The 21437-nt window shown below is 40.9% G+C and overlaps 1 protein-coding gene across 2 annotated transcripts; it reads right to left on the bottom strand.

The window, feature by feature from the left end:
• Positions 1-2140: 2140 nt before the first annotated feature.
• GPALPP1 (GPALPP motifs containing 1) lies at positions 2141-21424 on the bottom strand. Of its 2 annotated transcripts, XM_054837108.1 has the most exons (8): positions 21293-21424; positions 15078-15222; positions 13971-14066; positions 9948-10056; positions 5599-5733; positions 5201-5365; positions 4691-4789; positions 2141-2474 (listed from the first exon to the last, which is right to left on the bottom strand). In XM_054837108.1, exons 1-8 carry the CDS (start codon positions 21375-21377, stop codon positions 2256-2258), a joined length of 1053 nt encoding a protein of 350 aa, XP_054693083.1. In that variant the 5' UTR covers positions 21378-21424; the 3' UTR covers positions 2141-2255. The 2 variants fall into 2 exon arrangements, with proteins under 2 accessions (XP_054693083.1, XP_054693092.1); XM_054837117.1 differs by lacking the exons at positions 13971-14066; positions 15078-15222; positions 21293-21424 and adding an exon at positions 11899-13001.
• Positions 21425-21437: the final 13 nt, after the last annotated feature.

Here is a 21437-nt window from a genome sequence, read left to right as displayed (position 1 = left end):
CTGCATCCAGCTCTGGGGGCCCCAGCACAAGAAGAACATGGAGCTGTTGGAGCAGGTCCACAGGAGGGCCACAAAGTTGATCAGAGGGCTGGAGCACCTCTCCTATGAGGACAGGCTGAGAGAGTTGGGCTTGTTCAGCCTGGAGAAGAGAAGGCTCCAGGGAGATCTAATTGTGGCCTTCTAGTACCTGAAGGGGCCTACAGGAAAGCTGGAGAGGGACTGTTGACAAGGGCATGGAGTGATAGGACAAGGGGTAATGGCTTTAAACTGAAGGAGGGTTGATTTAGATGAGATGTTAGAAAGAAATTCTTTACTGTTAAGAGCAGTGAGGCACTGGCAGAGGTTGCCCAGAGAGGCTGTGGATGCCCCCTCCCTGGAAGTGTTCAAGGCCAGGTTGGATGGGGCTTTGGGCAACCTGGTCTGGTGGAGGGTGTCATCCCTAGTGGAGGATGACCTTTAAGGTCCCTTCCAACCTAAACCATTCTATGATTTTATGATTAACACCTGATAATAAATTACTTCTCAAGGCAGTAGGGTTTCCAAAAGCAGGCATGAGGATCATTTCTTGTCAACCATGAAGATTTAGCTGGTCATGCAATGATCACCCTGTCATTGCTTTAGTTGCCTAAACCCCTCCCCCCAAACATTCCTAATACTGCCTTTCCAGTTAAGAAATATCTGCATTTGTTGAATTGCGAGAGAGATGTTATTTAAGCCCCAGCTGCAGAGGAGCTCCCCAAAAAGGGGAAGGAGACAACTCAGAAGGTAGAAACCTAGTGAGATCTTGTTTGCCCAGGCAAAAAAAGAGAAGTCTGGTTTAGAGGAGAAAAAATAAATGGTCCTTTTCTAAACCCTCCTCTTGCCTCAAAACAAAAAGGCTCAGAAACTCAAAAGTGATTAAAGAAAAACCAAACACAATGCAAAACCAGTCCCTCTTACTCCTGAAGGTAGCAGGTTTTTCAGACAGCAAAATAAATTTTCTATTAAAAAACCCAAGCAGTATCTAAATATATTGTATGCAAGCATTCATTTGCAACATCAAAAATTCTCCAACTTCTCAGCATGCGGAGGCTGTGCCTTGGGCTCACGCACACGTGCAATAAGACCAAGTTTTTAGGAATTCGTTTCTGGGGCTTGTTGCGTCACTGCTCCGTTAACATTAACCGACCCAGACAGCATCTGTCACGGTAGCCTTTTTTCAAATGATAGTGAACCCCATGGTATTTAATATGCAAAATGTGTCACACTTCCATACAAGTTGTCAGCATCTCACATATAAAATTATTTTCATGCATAGATACTTTCAGTAACTCCTCAAAAAGGATCCCAAACATTATTTGAGAGGAAAAGGATGAAAGTACAAGTCTTATTTTAAGTAACACAACTCTCCCTTCAGCTGTCCTGCACACACTGAGCTGAAGAACTCTAAGCATGGACATAGATTTTTTTTAAATGTCAGATTTATCTCCTTTTTGATACCAAACAGTTGTTCTGCTCTGCAAATTAACTGACAAACTAAGATTTTGGTTTGATTTTCACATTGTATTTGCTTGAAAAAAAGATGGATTTTCTGATGCTAAGTCCCACAAATTGAAATTCAAATTAGATTTTCTCTTATTGTATACTACCATTTTATAATTAAATCTGCAAATCTTGACGTTTTATTACTTCTGCTACCACTAGCTCTTCCTACTACACTACAGAAATTATACTGCATACATATAAACCTGTATTTATGTACAGACACAGAATCATAGAAATAAAAGCACTGAGCAGACATAAAAGCTGCCATTTGAGATTATACTCCCCAGCAGGAACTCCAGTCAAGCAATGTCCTGCCCACAAACCTAAAGGGGATTTTTTTCATGGCCTTCAGGTCAGGCTCCACAAGAATATTTTAAGTGTGGCAGAGAAAGGGCAAAACTGCCAACTCCATGGCAAGATCAAATCTAGAGCTCCTTAAAATAATACCTATTTTAATTAATTATTTTTATTGAAATTATTTTAATGAAATATATATACGTCAATGTTTTAAAGTAGCAAATTTACATTATCTTTTTTTATGCCAGGATTTTCCTTTACCAGCTTAGTTTTAGTACAAATTATCCTCCCTAACAGAGTATTTACAGACAAGGAAATATAGTTAAACATCAGGATATTTATTTTGCATACAAATATTTACAGAAAAATACTTAAAAAATTAAGTGTTCAAAGCTTAATTGACTTGACTTCAAAAAAAGGTTCATGCTTTTATGTTATAAAAACATATTGCCTTTACTGTGCTCAAATTTAGTATTCAGATCTCTGGATTTTCTTATAAGAGCTTTCTTTTGTGCTTCATCAAATCGATTGACTTTGAGATCCTGGTCTCGGTCAAATGGCCTTCTTTCTTGAGGTTTGTTCTTTTCTTCGGACGCTTTGCTCTTTAGCTTTTTCTGATGTATGTCCATAAGTGATTCTGACCTCTTTGACTCCTGGAAAAATGGGAACAAGGAAGAGGAAATAACGTATTACAAAATTTCAACAACTTACAGAAAATTCAAATGGAAAGACTGGAATTAGAAGGTTAAAAATTCCAGAAAAAGAAGACAGCTTAGTAACTGGAAAACAGAATGATAAATAAAATACTAATAATTCACTGACATTAAAGGTACCCTTAATATTGTTGAATCTCTGCAGACAGTAGAAATAAATTATAAAAATAACACAAAAGAAATATAAAAGGTGCTCTGCAGAGCAACAGCAGGACAAATGAAGGCAACATGTCAAGAGAAGTATCTCAAAGTACAAGCCCAATTTCTTATAGGCTTCCCCTAAGCCTCTGGTTTTGGTCACTGCTAGGGGCAGGAACAAGCTAGATACCCTTTCCATCTTACTCTCATACACCATTGTGTTTTTAACATGTGCTCTTAACTTCTCAGTATTTGAATCATCTGTTTGAGCTAAAACGTGTTTTGCCAAGTCAAGGACTTTAGTTTCATTTATTAAAGAGCATGATCCATCCCAAATACCACATAAAACTTTTGCTGATTTCACACAGGAGCAGGATGAGTTCTCACAAGACTATGTGGCCGCTCCTTTACTCAGGTAAAGTGTATTTGTGTATCCCCAAGCAGTCAATTTCTCAGACTCTCAAATCATTACAAACCAGCTAAAACATTAGTCAAAACCAATTCTCTCATCAGAAAGAGCAAAAAGTGAGCAGCTCTGTTTTCTCATGTCTAGGAACACAACATCTTTATTCCAAAGGTTCATTTTCCTTCACTCCCCTGTGCAAACACCTACTTCATCGCACGTAAATATAATAATTTCATACATGACATAAAAAATTATTTTTGTGGAAAATAGAAAATGGATGATACTTATTCATGGTGTAACTGTGCCAGTGTTTACAGAATTGCACCAGAGAATGTATATGGCATCAGCGCTCAAAGAATTAACTGTAAGAAACTATTTTGAGAATTGAAGCTCCTGTTCCATGAAAGTATCCTTGATAAAGGTCAGTGGAGAAAGAAAGAAATAGGAAAGAATAGAGGAAAAAACTTTAAAAGAAAAAAAAAAACGCAACCACCTGAACATCAGAAAAGAGCTGATTTAAAAAAAAATCTGACACAACAGAACAACCCAAGAAACACTGTTCCTAAACAAGATGCCTTCTTCAATTTACTGGTTTTTTTGAGAGAACTCGATTAACCTTAGAAACAGTAAAGGCCTATGTATGTTTTATTCTGGCAATGGTACAGAGCAAAACCTGTACTTTTACATGAAAATTATTGTACTATACTCATAATTACGGTAGAAACAGACAATAGGAAGAAATTTAAGACAGTATGCTAATAGCTCTGGATTTGCAAGCCTCTAAGTCAAGAGGGACATGTGATTTAATGAACGACAAATAAATTATTAAAAGTGCCAGACAAACTTCAATCATGTAATATAAGCCAAGGCTGCGATTCTCAAGTTAATTATACTCTCAAGAGATCAGATTGCCTTTCATAAGACTTCAGGCCGTAAATCAGGGAAGAACTGGAACGAACAGCTGCAAGGCACGCAATAGTCCACGTACTCTGGTGGACAGGGTTGGCAGACAGAAAAGTGAGAGGGAATTTGACATGGAGTTCAGATTTCTGGCAATCAGCATCTGTCTGAGAAAATTGTCTGCCTCTGCAGAGATTGAGAAAAACTTCATGTAATAATGCTGTTGTAATGAGCAGTTAATGTAATTAATTACATAGCGTAATTAATGCATTGATCTGCTTAGCCTATCAAGCTTCTTTTGGGTGAATGCATATTTTCTTCTAAAAGTTAAGCCTTTACTATTGTTTTATTCTTAGGATGTTCGTAATTCGGTGAAGCAAGCTAATATTTGAATTAAGGTTGTCTGCTCCCAGCAACCACATCCTGATATGAGGATGATTTAAGGAAAACACCACCTAAACCAGAGACAATATACACAAACGCCAATTCTGTCACGCTGTTTTCGGCAGCGGCTTGAGGACCCAGTCCTGCTCTTGTTGAAGTCAATGGCAAATGTTCTAATGACTTAAACAGCAGTAGGTTTGGGCACTAAAAGGGAAGACTGTAGTGGCATCACCATGGAAACCAGCAGTGCTAGAAATGAGAACCAGAGGAAAAGAGTGAAGAATTAAAGGAAAGACAGGAAAAGGAAGTATTTTGCTATTATACTTACATTGTATGAAGTCACCTGCTCAACAAGCCTCTTGTCTCTCCCAGATAATACAATTTCTTCATTATCCTTACTGGTTGACTTTTTTGCCTCTTCTCTTTCCTGATGAGTAGAAGCAAATCACACGCTATAGTAATCAGAATATCGGAAGTAAAAAGCAAGGAAATCTATGTTTACTTTAATTAAATCTGAAGGATAGAGGCTACCAGATACTTTTTGCTCAGTTTGATAAAAGAAGAAACTGGACACACTGTAATTGGAAATTCAGTGAGCTGATACAGATTACGCAACTACTGCAGAAGGCAGAGGGAATAAATAAATAAATATCAATGTTACTATCACCGTTATTCCCTTGTCTTTACCTTTAAGGCTGAATTAATAAGTTTTGATAACAAAGAAAAATCTGGAAAAAAAATGTTCATTGAACATCTCAGGGTATCTTTACTTTGTTTTCACAGCCTATCAACAACTTACATACTGCCTGCACGTGTATGAGGATGAATAAACGCTCACCTTGGCTTTTCTCTCTCTGTCAGCTGGAGTATCTGTCCAAATAGATCTATCGCCTGATTTGTCATTAGCTCTTCTCTTGAATGTTCTCGGGCCAAATCCAAAGCTTTTCAATTCAGGTGGAAGTTCTGTCATCCATGATTCCCTTGTAACTTGCTTGGGTTCATCCTTTAGAAAAGAAATGGGCAGGAGGGCAGCGGAAGAGTGAAAAAAGGATAAGCAAAAATTGCTGTCTGAATCTCTTTGTTTCCAGCAGAAATCATGTATTTTTCTTCATCTTGACGATTGCAAACACTCAGTATCCCAAGCAGAACTGCAACTGGGTTCACACAGAAATAAACAAAGAAAAACACAAATACACTCCAGCAACAAAATATTAGAAATTAAGAAATCCAGCTTACACTGTCTGCTGAAGTAAGTTTTTCCTTCATTCTCTGAGCTCTGCGTTCAAATTCTTCCGTCACATCAGACTCCACTGGTCCTTTTGCAGGCATTGGGCCTATAAGATCGTCTTCTTCCTCGCTACTATCTGTTACCTTTCAAAAATAAAACATTTCTCTCAACCACGGTGCTACGACCATCTAGAAGCTTCATAGGATTAGGATGATTCCGTCTAAAAGAGCTTATAAACCTAACACAACGCATCTGCCAGTCAGACAACAAAAACTTGGATTACAAATCCAGATCAGACCTGTTCTAGCACTTGGAAACACGGAGACTGAGTATCCGTATTAAAAAGCATCATCTCTTGCCTGAGGCAAAACTGCTAGTAAACACAGGGGCAATACACAAAGTCCTGCTACTTTACATTGCTCTGCACGCAGCCATGTAGCCTCTGCGGCCATAGATAAGTTTGAAACACACACGCATACATCTTGGATACTTTGGGCTTTACTGTCACTTGCAACATTTGGATGCATCTCTGTAATAAGGATGGCAATTTCACACTGCAAGGAGAACTGTCTCAAGCTCAGATTCTCTAAGGATGCTAGAAAGATTAACATGCAAGCTGGGGTACAGTGGCATGCATGGTACTACACCCCTGGGTGCATAGTATCTGACCATCTATTCTCTTGGTTCTCTCATTGACTTCTTCAGTCCATTCTGACATTGCATTCTAAGCAATTTTTTGGAGAACAGCTCAAAAAAAACAAGTTTGAAAGGCACTGGATGTTAATAAGAATCTTTGTGGATGCCAGGGGTTGTACAGAAAGCTCACAGGTCCCTCCAAGTTAAAACAGTGCAGATGTGGACAGAGGCAGAACTGGACAGAAACTGCTGATGCCACAGTGCCCTGGAACCAAAGCAAAGGTGCCCAATATACACAAAAGCAAAAAGATTTAGCTACAGCCTGAATGTGGGTGATAAAGCAATGGGAGCAGGATGACAAGGCTGTATACTCAGGAAGCACAGAGCGTGACTTGAAAATATAAGGTGATGGCAAAGAAGTTTCAAATGAAGGATGAAGGCGGTGGGGGGAATAGCTTGTTTTCGACATGCCAAACTTTGGTTACCAGGTGGACATCCTAGAACCAAGATATGACACCACCAGGGAAGATAAGAGCTCAAGAGCGATGAGCAGTGGAAAAGCAGTATCAGGAGGCTTCTATATAAAATAAGACACCCAAGACAGAGGTGACTCAGTGGAGAACACAAGACTGGAGTACAGAACCTTACTAGAAGACTCACCTAATGGGAGCATGGGGAATGGAGGATGACTGAAAGGAGGAGAGCAGGAAAGGTATCCTGCTACTCTGAGTTCAAGCCTAATACTTCATGCTGCTCATAGCTAGCATCCCACTGCTGCAGAAGGATTTGGGCTAAGACAGACAGCAGGTGTGAAACAAGCCACTTTACTCCTACCTGTGGTGCCATGTGCTCCAAGCTAGCCAAGCCTGTTGGCCCCATCTGCCTTTCGGAGTCAGCAAAGGTATGAAGGATGGGGAAGGCAAGCTTCAGGTAGCAAGAGACACAGCTACGTATGGCTGTGGACCACAAGGTGCAAGACGAGGCTTAGCAAATTTAATGGCTGTATGACCAGTTGCATGAAATGGATCTGAAAGACTGAGGAGGATGAGAAATAGCCGGTCATTTATAAACACCATCAATGCAAGGTGGTAACACCGATTTCTCTTGGCATATTTCTCAAAAACATTTAATAGTCAAGCTTTCACTAATTATCTGCCACTGTGATACTGCTTCAACTTTTAGAGAATGGGGTGACTGCATTTTCTCTCTCGCTAATTTTTTAAAGAAGGAGCTGGTGGGGAAGAGGAATAACCATCTTGAGAAACCAAGGTAGTAGAATACTTCCCTCTCTGTGTACAAACAAATAAAAATCACAAAGATATAAGACTTTATAATAAATTGTAAAGTAGTTGAGGATGAAAGACAAATTCCACACTGAGTTTTAATTGAAAAAGTTTGTCTCATTTCCTTTCTCATTCGTCTTAAGTTCAATTCACTCCATTACCACCTGCCTCAAACAAGATGAAATTAAACAAACATTAAAAAAATACTGCCTTCAAGTTTGAAGGGAAAAATCAATATAGAGTGAAGAGTCAGCATGCAATAAGCTGCCTCTAAAGATGTACTAGAATACAAAATAATTAATTAAAACAAAATAAACAAAAAAAATTACTCATCATATTCAAAGATAAAAAAAGAATATTATTAGGAAGAGGAAAAAAATAAAATAAGCTAAGTTCTGTAACAGCTGTAAAAAAGCTGATGCTAGAAGATCTATTTAGGAGAAGAGACTTTTTTGTTTGTAAAATATATAAGCAGACCAGTTTTGACATCTCTGCCTCAAGAGATTTGTCATTATGATAAATTGCTTAATCGTTATTTGGAGTTATAAGACGATGAGTATATTAAAAATGTCAGACAATGATTCTTCATGAAGGATTATGGCAACACTCATTGTAGAAGGCTGGAGAATTATATACTTTGCAACTACTAATAAAAAAAGTGAAGTTCCAGAGCAGCCTTTGCCTCATTCCTTCCTAGCATGTTGTGCTGGTTTTGGCTGGGATAGAGTTAATTTTCTTCATAGTAGCTAGTATGGGGCTGTGTTTTGGATTTGTGACCAAAACAGTGTTGATAACACAGGGATGTTTTCATTATTGCTGAGCAGTGCTTGCACAGAGCCAAGGCCTCTTCTGCTCCTCACACCACCCCACCAGCGAGTGGGCTGGGGGTGCACAAGGAGCTGGGAGGGGACACAGCTGGGACAGCTGACCCCAATTGACCAAAGAGATATTCCATACTGTATGACGTCATGCTCAGCATATAAAACTAGGGGAAGAAGAAGAAAGAGGGGGACTTTTGGAGCGATGGCGTTTGTCTTCCCAAGTAACCATTACACATGACATCTCCTGCTTTCCTGGAGATGGCTGAACACCTGCCTGCCCATGGGAACTGGTGAATGAATTATTTGTTCTGCTCTGCTTGTGCATGCAATTTTTGCTTTACCTATTAAACTGTCTTTATCTCAACCCACGGGTTTTCTCACTTTCACTCTTCCGATTGTCTCCCCCATCCCCTTGGTGGGGGTGTGTGTGTGTGTGTGTGTGTGTGTGCGCGGGAGTGAGTGAGCAGCTGCGTGGTGCTTAGTTGCCAGCTGGGGTTAAACCACAACACATGTCTAGCATGTCCCATGGTGTCTGCGAGTTAAACTTAAAAATGAAGTATTTTAGACATAAACAGAGTAACTGTTAATTCTCACAAGGAACTCACAAGGAATTAATATTTAGTTTATCATAGCATGAGAGAGATTCAATTGCCTAAACACTGGCATCCACCACCATTCTTGATGTCTTACGGCATCCTGCCTGGCTTAGGAGGTGCTGCTCAAGAAGGATGCAAGCTTCCCTAAGGTGCTACTCCGGATCTGCCAGCCCGCTGCAGGCAATTCAGATCCCTCAGAACAGTACTAGAGGCCCATGTTTAGGGAGCTGAATCTTCCCTATACTTCCAGCTGTATTTTATCCCTTATCTGATTCCTGAATGTTCTTTAGTAGCACATGCATTATTTTGCAGCTAGGGATTAGACTACAGGGCTTCTCCCTAGTTTTTACCTAACCTGACGAGAACAGTCAAAACCCACGAACCAAAAAATTGTGTCAGTGTCACTGTCGTGCTCCACCTTACTCCCAGTTACAGGTATCATCTTGCTATTGATAAGAAAAATTAGTGACACCGTAGCGTCATTCTTGATTGCATTCTTTTGGATAAACTTATTTAATGCATCCACTAATTAATATTTTTAAGGAGGTGAAGATATAAGAAATATTCAACCATTTTGCTCCCCTATCAGCAAAGAGGTAAAAGCTAGAATTATAGGGAAATATTTTCATTCTAACAGGTTGTGTTACTTACTTTAATGTCTTTAAAAATTTGAACTTTGCTAAAAGGTTCACTTGTGAAGGACATCACACCAAAAGAAAGAATGGAAAAACATTACGAAGAATTACTGTGACTGCAGTTTAGGATGCCTAGATCTCTTGTGTTCAGTGAGTGCATCACCCATCTAACATCAAAATCACAAGAAACTAGACCAGCCTTCTTCTTTTTTTAAGGCTTATTTATGCTTCAGTATTTGACTCAGGCAAAAATATGCCAGACACTTTCTGGTCTAAAATTAAACTGTCATGCTGAAAAGTATGTCTAGTAGACTTTTTCAGGCTCCTGCTTGTTTAAGGATTTCAGATAGCTTGTGCTAAAACAAAAGACTTCTGTTTTCACAAACCTGGGTATGGAATTCTGATGGAACAGACGGTCCTATGGCACTTCTGCTATTCCCAGTGTCCTGCGAAGGTTTCCTAAAGCCAGGCGGTAATGCAGGACCTATAATGGGCCTTGAGGGGAAAAAAAAAGAGAAAATCTTGGTTTTCATTTGAGGGGGAAAAAAAAGGGAAGTAGCATAACCAACACAGTACAATAAATGACAGCCTTCCAGCATTTGCTGCAGGAAGAAAATGTAACAGATTAATGTAAAAATAAAATGTTGATGAGAAGTGTGATTCTCCTTCCTCCCCATGCCAAGTGTGCCCCCATAGAAATAACTGAATAAGAAGAGTTTCTCCGTTTCCCAGGAGGACCTCTGCAGATAGCTGGGATGTAAGAAAAACAGGAAAGTTGCAGCACATAGTCAAGGAAATCCACTTTTGTGCTCCCTAGCTTCCTTCAGCAGATTCAAGAGCAATGAAAGGCTGGAGCTCAAATATACACTACTCTTTCTCTAGGAACAAAGCCAATTTTGTTCATTCTTGCCTTGCACGACAGTTTCACTGTTCTTCAATAAACAGAATCAGTGAACTGCTCTGATTTTATTTTCCCTTGGAGTGGGGGCGAAAGAAGAAAAGTTTTGTGATCCCAGATAAATTCACTGATTTGTTTTTACACAGTAGCTCTGCAAGCAGTAAAATTCTTTTGTCTCCAGGAACACAGAAAGGTGAGAATCTGTTTTTCAATGGTGAAAACAGTTCAAAGCATACTACAAACTGTGCCTGCAGTACTGAAAAGACTTTTGTATATGAGTTCCTCTTAATAATCCACCATTGTATTCTTTAAAGGTAATTAAAACCCCAAACAATTATCACCTGAAGAAATATCCAAGTGACAGTATCCCCAGAACGTACCAGCAGAGACTTTGCTTATTATGATCTTCAGTTTCTGAGGTTTAGGGCGATCAAATGTAACACAACATGAATTGAATTATGCTAATTACAGTCTTCTACTAAATCCCGTATAATCTAATCAGTACAGCCCTGCTGTAGTGATATTATTGTCAGGATTTGAAGAGGGGAAATAAAAAGGAGGAAGTCCTGCCAGAAAGCCAACCACAGATAGACAGACACAAGCAATAAATGTGAGCTCAGGCCAGGATAAGGGCACTGGTGAGGTTTCAAACCCAGGCAAGCGGTCTGGGTTAAATTTGAAGTTCCACTCCCACCTAGCTGCTGCAAAAAAGAAACAGCTTTTATTTTCCTCTGTTCCTTTCTGACTGCTTTCTTGTTAAGACCATATTTTATATTCCAAATACATTTTACAGAGATTGAATTTAAATCTGTACAGACACAGCCAAAATATTCTTTTATTTTAGTACACAAGTACCTTTATTTTGCATGGAGAGACAGTTAAACCAAACTATAAAAAAAGCTTTCTACTAAAATATATAAGAACATCTATGTTGTGGGCTGTATCTGTGCAACTTGTGAAAAAGAACAGATCTCAAATACTCTGCCTTGCTCCTGTCACAGCTCAAAGGCTCTTCCAAGGAATAGAAAAATGGTTCCCATATTCATCCCTCCCACACTTTCCATTTCCATGTATTTTTTTTTCCCCTCCACATGAATAACCCTGTTGCTTAGGTCTTTCCTCAGCAGCACACAGCCAACATGATTCTTGACAGTTTTCTGGATGTCCAAAGGGTCTCTGAATAGGTGAAGTGAATCTAAATAAAACTCTATTAAACACATTTTGCTGCTACTGGCAACTTTGGTACCTATCTAAACACATTCAAAAAACCACCCCAAACTTACAATGAATTAAGCTTTCATTTACGGTATATTGGATTTCATATATGGCAAAGAACGCTTTCCTGTTGTTGGACTTGCTAATGCGTGTTTCAAGATGGGCATTTCAGCATTCTTCTGATGTATAACGAAATTTTTTAAGATAAACAAATGGCTCTTTACCTTGATGTGTTAATACCTTGGGAATATTTACAAGCGCTCCACTTCTGTCTAACATTGTCAAACAGCAATATCGTTTCCAAAGTTGAAGGAAATCTGTTCATACATATATATATCATGCTGGAATAATTCAAACAATTTTTAACAAGCTACAAATTGCCACATGAGCTGCTCCTTATCATGAATATGTTGCTTTGACAAGCCTGGAAAAGATGTAACAGAACAAAATCTTTTCTAAAAGAATGAGTATGTCACACAGAGCTGATAAACAGTATGTCCATACATTGAAACAAACAGCCTGCATTTGTTTCAATTATTCATGGCTAGATTGTCAGCTGGCAATCTGCTCAACGCTAGGGGCCCTGCAGCAGGGAGACAGTTAACAGCATTGTGTCTACACCCTGCACAGCTTACATGCCTCAGCGTGTCAGCACAACTAGACTGCCAGGTGTACGGGGGTGGAAGATAGACAAGGCTCTTCCCACACATCACACCTTTCCCACCTATTCAGGGAATCAGGCTGGGTGCAAAACAGCTCTGCTCAATCTGCTCTCTCAGTGTGTGCTAGGAGCAGTTGTACGCTGAGCCAGGACAAAAAAAAAAACCCCAAACCTAGCAAGTGCTAGGTTTACTGCTTTAATCTCTCAGACTTACAGACGCAGAGCAGACTCTTGCCCTCTGCATGTAAATGCAAATTATTCGGCATTTTGGAAATAAACCGCTAAGTAGAAATAAACGTTGGGTGAACATACAAAAGACTAAGATTATAAGATGGGTGACCACCTGTGTTATTGCTCATCTCTCTAACCTGCAAACTACAAGTTGCCTCTTCTTCCTCTTTTCCTAACATTTTACCACAGAATTATTCATGTCAAAAATCAAGAAAGCTACCTCTGCTGATATTAAAAGCTACAGGCATTTATTTGCTTTATCAGTGATCACATTATTTTTAGCGACCTGCTAAATTTTATAATTAAAATAACACATCATGCATATGAAATGCAAGAAAAAGAAAAGTTATTAGTTACTCTTGGGACCATTGAAGCACCAAACGAGCTCACTGAGCATGATGCCCACAATTACAAAAGAATTTGTCTATTACAGCATAGTGTAACTAAAAAGATACAAAGAGGACTAACATCAATTCTTGCTTTCCTAACTGCTGCCAGGCATCATAAAAATAAATCCAAAATAAAAAAAAATTCAACTTTGAAGTTTCCTTTGAGGTGATATACTACATACACAGCTCAGCAAAAAATTGAGTCATTTTCCTAGAACTGAAAACTCATACCTGACAGGCAGGTATTGATTTATTTTATCTACCAGCTCCTTATTGCTCTGAGGAAGAGAACAGTGATCAAGGGACTCCATTGTACCTTTCATCAATAAGCATCCCCTTCGAAGTACTGATTTCACTATGGACTGTCATTTCAAATTATAGAAGGAAGTGCACAGATTGATGTAAAGACTAGAAGGCTGTGAGACATGGTTAAGTTCTGCATAGAAAAATCCATAAATAGTTTTTTTTGGGAAGTATTTTATAATTGCGTGCAATCAAATGGAAAGCTTCCTGACAGAGGCTATAAATAATGCTTATTCACTTAGACCTGACATCTTGCTTTCTAGAAAGCTACACTGTTCAGAGTAGTTTTCTACCTGAAGACACATAAGCAATAATCCTTGATGCATTAGCAAATGACAGTTCGAATAATCTGCATTGTATTGCACCACACAAAAGCTAACTGCCCTGCTCCCTCACAGCCCAGAATGGTCTACAGAACTATGGGTCCTTGTACCGGTCATTTGGTTTTTCTGCACTGATCTGAAACTATGATAAGAAATGGAAGAAATTTAACAATTTAAAATATAACTCAGACAATTCACAGTTTTTCTTTTTCTCTCCAACCTTCCAACCAGGACTAGGAAGGCCATGTGTTCTCTTTCAAGGGAATGCTGTTCCTGTTCTCAATCTGAAGTGCACAAGTGAAGCGTTCTGTAACACTGCCACAAAATATTTTATCTAAAATAATTGTGTTTTAAGGAAAAGAGTCTGAATATAATTCCATTTTAATTACCTCTCTGGAGAATCATCCTGTTTTTTAAATCCAGGAGGAAGAGCAGGCCCAAAAAAGCCATCATCTTCATCGTCTTCCTGAATTCTTTTTGGCTTTCTGCAAATACAAAGATTTCACTTAATAATTACCTTTACACACACAGCAATTATCTACATTTAAAAAGGAAAAAAAAAATACATAAAATTATTTCAGACAGTCTTATGTACTAAATATCCTGCTGTTACCAAGGAAACAGTGCAAAAGGATCCAAAATAATTTGAAGCAATTAAAAAATTGGGAGCATAAGCTTCACTCCAAAAACACTCTGACATTTAAAAAAAAATTAAGAATGCTTTTGCTGTAAAAAAGAAGAGTAGTATAATGTTCAAATACCATTTTCTAGTCACAAAGTAATTTTAAATTCAGCGTATTTCATTTTTATACACTATCTGCGTTTTGACTGGTATTTTTCCCAGTTCAATTCTAATGAACTGAAAACTTGTTGAATAAGACAACAAGAAAGAAGTACTAATTACTCTAACACTCATTAAGATGGCATAATGCATTTCAAGTCCCTTATACAAGGCCTAGTACAAACACACACAAGTTCTTAACACAGTAATTGTGAGTAATCAACCCCACCAAATGAGAGTATGTGCAGACTCCTGTTATTTGCTAAACATTTCGGGGGTTTTTCCATTAGAATTGACTTAATTCAAAGCATAAATTCATGCCCATAAATAGTTCTTATGACCTCTCAATGAGAGGTAGTATATCAGAAACAGGGCAAAACTCAAGTACCAAATACCTACATATATGATAAGTAGTGTCTGTCCTTAGTATAAACATTAAGCAAAACATTAAGAATTTTATTATTTAAACTGCAGAACTAAAATAAAACATACAGAGATCTGATTGCCCTAAATAACTTAATTCCACCATAGGGTGTCAAACAGGTCAGCTGAACATTCTTGACCGCAAACAACATGCGGAACATGTCATCAAATTTTACACAGGTACAGAGTTTACCTTTTTATTTATATAATACCATCCTTTATCACAATTCATGCAGACACATTTCACTTGCAATACCATGTAAATATACAAATAACCTAAGAACATACTCACTTGGATGCTGGATCTCCTCCTGTCTCCTCTTCAGAATCTCTGTTTGCATCTCTGGGTAGAGGAAGAGATTCTGAGTCATCATCACTGTCAGGAGTTTCTGAGCTACAGCTGCTCTTATAGCCTGGAGGCAGTGCTGGTCCTGCAACTGAACATCCAGAGTTATTTGGGGTACTTATTAAACATTTCAAATGAGTATAACATGTCTTGGTATTCCCAAAACACATATCTGCCTGGAATTAAATTTATTCAATCATTGGTCTGTCTAGCATTTAGAGAAGATATCTGCACAAACTTCTAGAACTCGCTTTTTTCAGCACCATATTTCAAGGAACAACCGCTCCCTGATTTGAATTAGCACATTACTAATCCATTACTACATGAGTCTCTACTGGAACAGGACTAGAAAGCCCTGTTCTTATCTAACCACTGACTTACAATGCATATGGTATAAACTGGTATATTTAAAAGAAACCACCACCTTAATAAAGCATCTGAAGCTTACTAGTGAAGAATCACATCATTTGTACATACACAGAACGGGAGACCATAGATTAGTGGAATTTAATTGCCAGCCTGCTTTAGGAATGGTTTAACAATTAAGGTTATTCCCAGTTCAGCTAAGCGTGAACAGCAGGCAAAGAGTCAAGTACTCTGCTGAAAAAGGGATGATTTTGGCATTCAGACTTCAAAGAACCATTGCTGTCAGAAGTGGATGGAGCTCTCATGCTCCAGTCAGCCCTTCACTCTTTGGAGTAATTGAGGGCAGGGGGATATCCCAGCAAAGAAAAAATTCAGACACTAATGCTGCTAACAGACCTGAGCTGTTTCTGGCCCTGTCCCCACCAGCAGCCATAGTTCTGTATAGACTTCTTTGGACATAGTACCATGTCCACTGGGTCCAGAAGTAGCTTAGCCACTGATCCTAACAGCAAATGCCCCCCAAACGAGACAGCACAGATACCCTCACAGGCTAAATCAACAGAGCCAGCCAGAGCAAGCAAAGACCAGCAATGGTCCCCAGATCTAGGGCAGCGCCAGTTTACATGCACAGTACGAACAGCCATCTGATACAATGGAGATTGGATGCTACTGATGATTTAGTATCCTGAAACACAGACACCATTCCTCCTTTTAATATTTCAAGCATTGAGTCCAAGACTGACAGGACAGAAATGTTTTGGAGGGGAAAAAGATATTGTTAGCTTTATGAATAGTCGAGGGTTAGATGAAAAGATGAGGTTCAATAAAACCACATAAATGAAGGGTACCAGGAAATTACATCTCTAGTCAAAGAACTACGACTTTTCGATGGTGCAAAATAAAACCTGATACAGATTATGGTTCCATTGTTAGCTGACAAAGGCTAGGCAGAAATAGAGTCCTTCAAGGGAGCTTTATGAAGCTTTTACTTGTCTTTAGCACAAGACACACAACAAGGACAGTCTACTAGTTACAAAGCATCCAAACAGATCTGCCACTTACTTTGTTTTCTGTTTTAATGGGAAAGACTTTAACCAGGACATACAAATCCATTTCAGCACTAAGAAGGAAAAAAAAAACCCAACCAACCACAACACCCCAGCCTATAAAGGTAAAGTAAGCTCAGGATGAGAGGGAACCAACGGATGAGTGATAAATAGGAATAAAGATTTCTATCAGAAGTCTCCCATTTTGGTATGAGAAGCACCACTGGATAAAAAGCACTTAAAAACCAGACAAAACCCACACAACAGCTTTCTCCAGCCACCTGGTGCCCTGATATCATGAAAGCAGAAATTCATTTGCTCTGAGTGCAGACAAGTAAGAGAAAGGACATGGAGTGAAAGGAGCAAACTGATATGCAGTTTGATGAGTCTGATACTGCAGAAGAAGAGAGAAATTGGGAGCGGCTTGGTGAGCTGGAAAGAACTAGTAAAACCAAAACTATCTGAGGAAGGAGACTGGTCCCACTGACAAGTTGTCTAACATCAAGGCTAACATACATGCTTTCCATACCTGTTATGCCGGCACAACTGTTTGTGCAGCAAACAAATAATTGTATGCAATAAACTGGATCAAGGAACTTAAGAGGCATAAAAATAACACTGCAAACTCCAGCACTCCCCTGAAAGAACTGTTTGTTCATGGAACTGCAGCCTAAGTAGGACAACCAGAAACAAAAGAGAGACAGAGACTAGTTCATGAAGGGAAAATTGTATTTAAAACCTGGGGAAGGAAAAGTCATTGGACACAGTGAAAGAAGTGGAGGAGAAAGAGGCTTTGTGAGAATGAGGATTAAAAATTAGTATGGTCATGGTACTGCATGAGACTAGTAATCAGCATAGGCAAGGATACGGCTATGGATTGGGGTGGGGAGCCACAGGAAAGAGTAGAGAGGAAGGAATGGGAATTGCTAAGCATAGATAGTCTAGTGGAGGGTGTCCCTGCCCATGGCAGGGGGGTTGGAACTAGATGATCTCTGAGGTCCCTTCCAACCCAAACCATTCTGTGATTGATTCTGGAAGCAAAGAAAGGAAAGGGTAAGGATGGAGGCCAAGATCTAATGAGAAGTCTGTGAATGAAATACCCTGAAAGCCATGGAAAAGTGGAAAGACACAGATCAAAGGAGGAATGGAGGAGAGCTCACAGTGTCAGGAAACTAAAACCAATGAGGTGAGGAGGAGAAATGGATGTAGCAATGGTAGAGCAACGGGAAAGCGAGGAAGTAACCAGAACTCAGAACAGCTCGGAGCAGGACAGTGGGATAAGAAAGTGTGAGAAGAAAATTTTGGGGATGGAGAGGGGAGAAACAGGGCCAAGGATAAGTCTCAAGTCAGACTGAAGTGAATGTTTCACAGTTGCTAGAAGTGGCCATCCTACTATTGTTGCTCTGACTTGCTCTCTCCATTGAGCTGGCTCTGGTGACTATCTGCCTGAAAATTAAGTCAATTCAGAAACCAAATGAAAAACTACTTTTTGTTTTGTTTCATTTGCGCTTGGTTAATTTCTGCTGTATTTGGTGATTCTAAGCAATCTATCATGCCATCAGACAGGCACTGGGAACCTCTCAAGGACAGACAGGAGTAGGGCCTTTCAGCTTCAGCAACAGTGACAGATCAACTCAGACATACCACATCAACGCATCTGTACTTGAACAAATGTGGCTGAAATAGATGAAACACCCTTCTGCATCTCTGATTATTTTTAGCCATTCCCTAGCATTTCTCTCCTGCTGGTACAAGGACAGCAGACAGGCAGAGATGAAGGGGCCAAAGGAAGTATGATTCTTCCAGCAGGAGCACATTGAGGCCAGCTTTGAAGAATCATCACGAGATGAAAAATCAGGAGATGAGTGCATCCCATGGGTTGGGCAGTGACAAGCTGAAGAAGGAAAGGTAAAGGATTTACCAGGGATGAGCTTTTGAGCCTAACTACCGTTTGCTCCCATCCTGGTCCTGATTAAGGGTCACAGAGTTTGAGTAGCGTCAGTTCTTTGACACCAATGCACATTGGTATCTCCTGGCAAGGTCCATTTTGGCTCCCCCTGTGCTGACCTACAGGCAGAGCAGCAACTGGTGGTTTACCTCAGTTACTCCCTTATCTTTGAGGCAAGGATACACAAGGAAATGAACAACCAACCTTTGAACTCCGCTCACATTTCACAATGCGAAACACATGTTAATATCAATGTGATTACACAAGCTACAATTACTACATCTTCAGGTTTTCATCATTAAAAAAGGCAAGAATTTGCACGCTAAAAGTTAACAACTGTTAACAGAGCCGTTATGCCAGGGGTTGGAACTAGATGACCTTTAAAGGTCCCTTCCAACCCAAATCATTCTGTGATTCTATGTTATCCATATAAAGATGAAAGAAATGCAGATTTCAGAATGTTTCAACAGACATTTATTTTGTTCACTACATCTAGCGTGGCAATGTCATATCGCAGATGGAAGGCAAATGCTTATCTAGCAGCCAAGAGGGCAAACAGCATCCTGGGGTGCATCAAACACAGGTGATTATCCCTCTGTATTCAGTGTTGGTGCAGCCTCACCTTGAGTTCTGGGCCCCACAATTGAAGAAGGATGTGAAGGTCCCTGAATGCATTCAGAGGAGGGCAACAAAGCTGGTGAAAGGGCTGGAAGGAATGTCCTATGAGGAGTGGCTAAGGACTTTGGGCTTGTCTAGTTTGGAGAGAAGGAGGCTGAGGGGCAACCTCATGGCTCTGTGCAGCTTCCTGAGGAGGGGACGTGGAGAGGGAGGTGCTGAGCTCTTCTCCCTGGTACCCACTGATGGGACACGTGGGAATGGTTCAAAGCTGCACCAGGGGAGGTTCAGACTGGACATTAGGAAGCATTTCTTTACCGACAAGGTGGTCAAACACTGCAACAGGCTTCCTAGAGAGGTGGTCAATGCCCCAAGCCTGTCAGTGTTTCAGAGGCATTTGGACAATGCCCTTAACAACAGGCTTTAACTTTTGGTCAGCCCTGAAGCAGTCAGGTGGTTGGACTAGATGACCATTGTAGGTCCCTTCCAACTGAAATAGTTCTATTCTCTTATAGTTCTGAATGAGACCTATTTTGACAGAATTCTCAGAATGGCTGCTCAAAGTCCTGCTTTGTTGCTGTTGGGAAGCAGAAACTATGAAAGTAGAATAAAAAAACCCAAAACTGTCCTTAAAGAAAAGCAAAGAGCAGCTCAAGTATCAGTGAGACCACAAGGAAAGAAAGCATTGGAAAAGCTGTTCAGCTTTAAAAGGTGATGTTTCTCTTAAAATAGCTAGAATACACAAGGAAATAGTTACAGAACAACTTCTAGGCCCATTCTGTCTCAAGACCCAGCAAGTATTACAGTGTATCACGAAACCAGAGCACAATGATTTGGTTTTTTTTTATTTTGCTCAGTGGATGCATATACAATATAGATTCTTGCAACATGTATCAGTATGCTGACAGAAGGAAAATGAATAAGCCATCAACACAAATCACAGAATGGTTTGGATTGAAGGGACCTCAAAGATCATCTCGCTCCAACCCCTGTGCCATGGGCAGGGACACCCTCCACTACACCAGGCTGCCAAAAGCCCCATCCAACCTGGCCTTGAACACTTCCAGGGAGGGGGCAGCTACAGCCTCTCTGGGCAACCTGTGCCAGTGTCTCACCGCTCTTAACAGTAAAGAATTTCTTCCTTATATCTAATCTAAACCTACCCTCCTTCAGCTTAAACCCATTACCCCTTGTCCTGTCACTCCATGCCCTTGTCAACAGTCCCTCTCCAGCTTTCCTGTAGGCCCCTTCAGGTACCGGGTGGCTGCTGTAAGGTCTCCCCAGAGCCTTCTTTTCTCCAGGCTGAACAACCCCAACTCTCTCAGCCTGTCCTCATAGGAGAGGTGCTCCGGCCCTCTGATCATCGATACGAACAGGAAAAGCTGCATCAGCTCACACAAGCGTGGTCAGGACTTCAGTACAAAGCCGAGCTGCAGACCCGGAGCTCGATGTGGCTCTGTGGTGTCAGCTCAGGCAGCAGCTTTGCTCTCTCTCCCGATTGCTCCCTCTTCTGGATTAAAAAACCGAGAAGAGCAGACGAGCACAGCAAACCTTTCCCATCGGAGCTGCTTTGCTCGGAATAACCAAATGACCACTGAAACGCCGCCGGAAATTGAATCTATATACTATTGACTTGAACGTGGACTAAGGGAGTACTACCGCTCAAACTGCTCCTCCCAGAGATACTACCGCTACAAAACGGGTAAGAGCTCTGCTCCGCTGCGGAAGAGACAGCCTGGCAGTCAGCCGCTCCCCGACAGATCCCGCTTCTGCTGCGACCGCTCGCAACGCCAGGGACGAACGGCAGTTTCCTGAGGCGTCTGGCTCTGGCGAAGCAAAGCACGCTGCAGACACCTAACCCCCGCCGCCGCCTTCTGCCCACGAACTCCACGCTCGGAGCTACCAAAGAACACGGGCCTAACAGCGACTAGGGGACTTGAGCAGGAAAATAACACAGATCAGTGCAGTATTTTATTTCTTTTATCAAGTTTTAGGCCGTTTCGTAGCTGCGGTATCCCATCACGTGATTTTTTTTTTCTGAAAAAGTCACGGTAAACCCCACCCCGCGCTTCCTGACGCACCGCTGAGGTGCGGTGAAACACGGGGGACTCCCCCACCCCCCCCGGGGGGGCTGCCACACGCGTTCCGAACGGGGAGCCGCCCCCGAGCCCCGCCCGGCACCTCACCCTGGCTGAAGTCCTCGTCCGGGTCCGCTTCGGGGCAGCGCGGGAAGCCGGGCGGCAGCGCGGGGCCGATGATCTCTCGGGCCATGGCGGGGCCGGCGCAGCGCGCATGCGCGACAGGACTTCGCGCTCGGCGCCGGGAGCGCAG

Source organism: Grus americana, chromosome 1 (genome assembly GCF_028858705.1).
Source record: "Grus americana isolate bGruAme1 chromosome 1, bGruAme1.mat, whole genome shotgun sequence".
In the NCBI taxonomy this organism is placed as follows: Eukaryota; Metazoa; Chordata; class Aves; order Gruiformes; family Gruidae; genus Grus; species Grus americana.
The sequence above is the reverse complement of the archived record's forward strand: the minus strand, read 5'-3'. Positions and strand labels throughout refer to the sequence as shown.

Coding starts and splice junctions, on each gene's coding strand:
- GPALPP1 (XM_054837108.1), bottom strand. CDS start 21,377: ATGGCCCGAGAGATCATCGGCCCCGCGCTGCCGCCCGGCTTCCCGCGC. Junction 5,734..9,947: donor CATCAGAATTCCATACCCAG/GTTTGTGAAAAC, acceptor TATTTTTGAAAG/GTAACAGATAGTAGCGAGGA. Junction 4,790..5,200: donor ACAGAGAGAGAAAAGCCAAG/GTGAGCGTTTAT, acceptor TCTACTCATCAG/GAAAGAGAAGAGGCAAAAAA.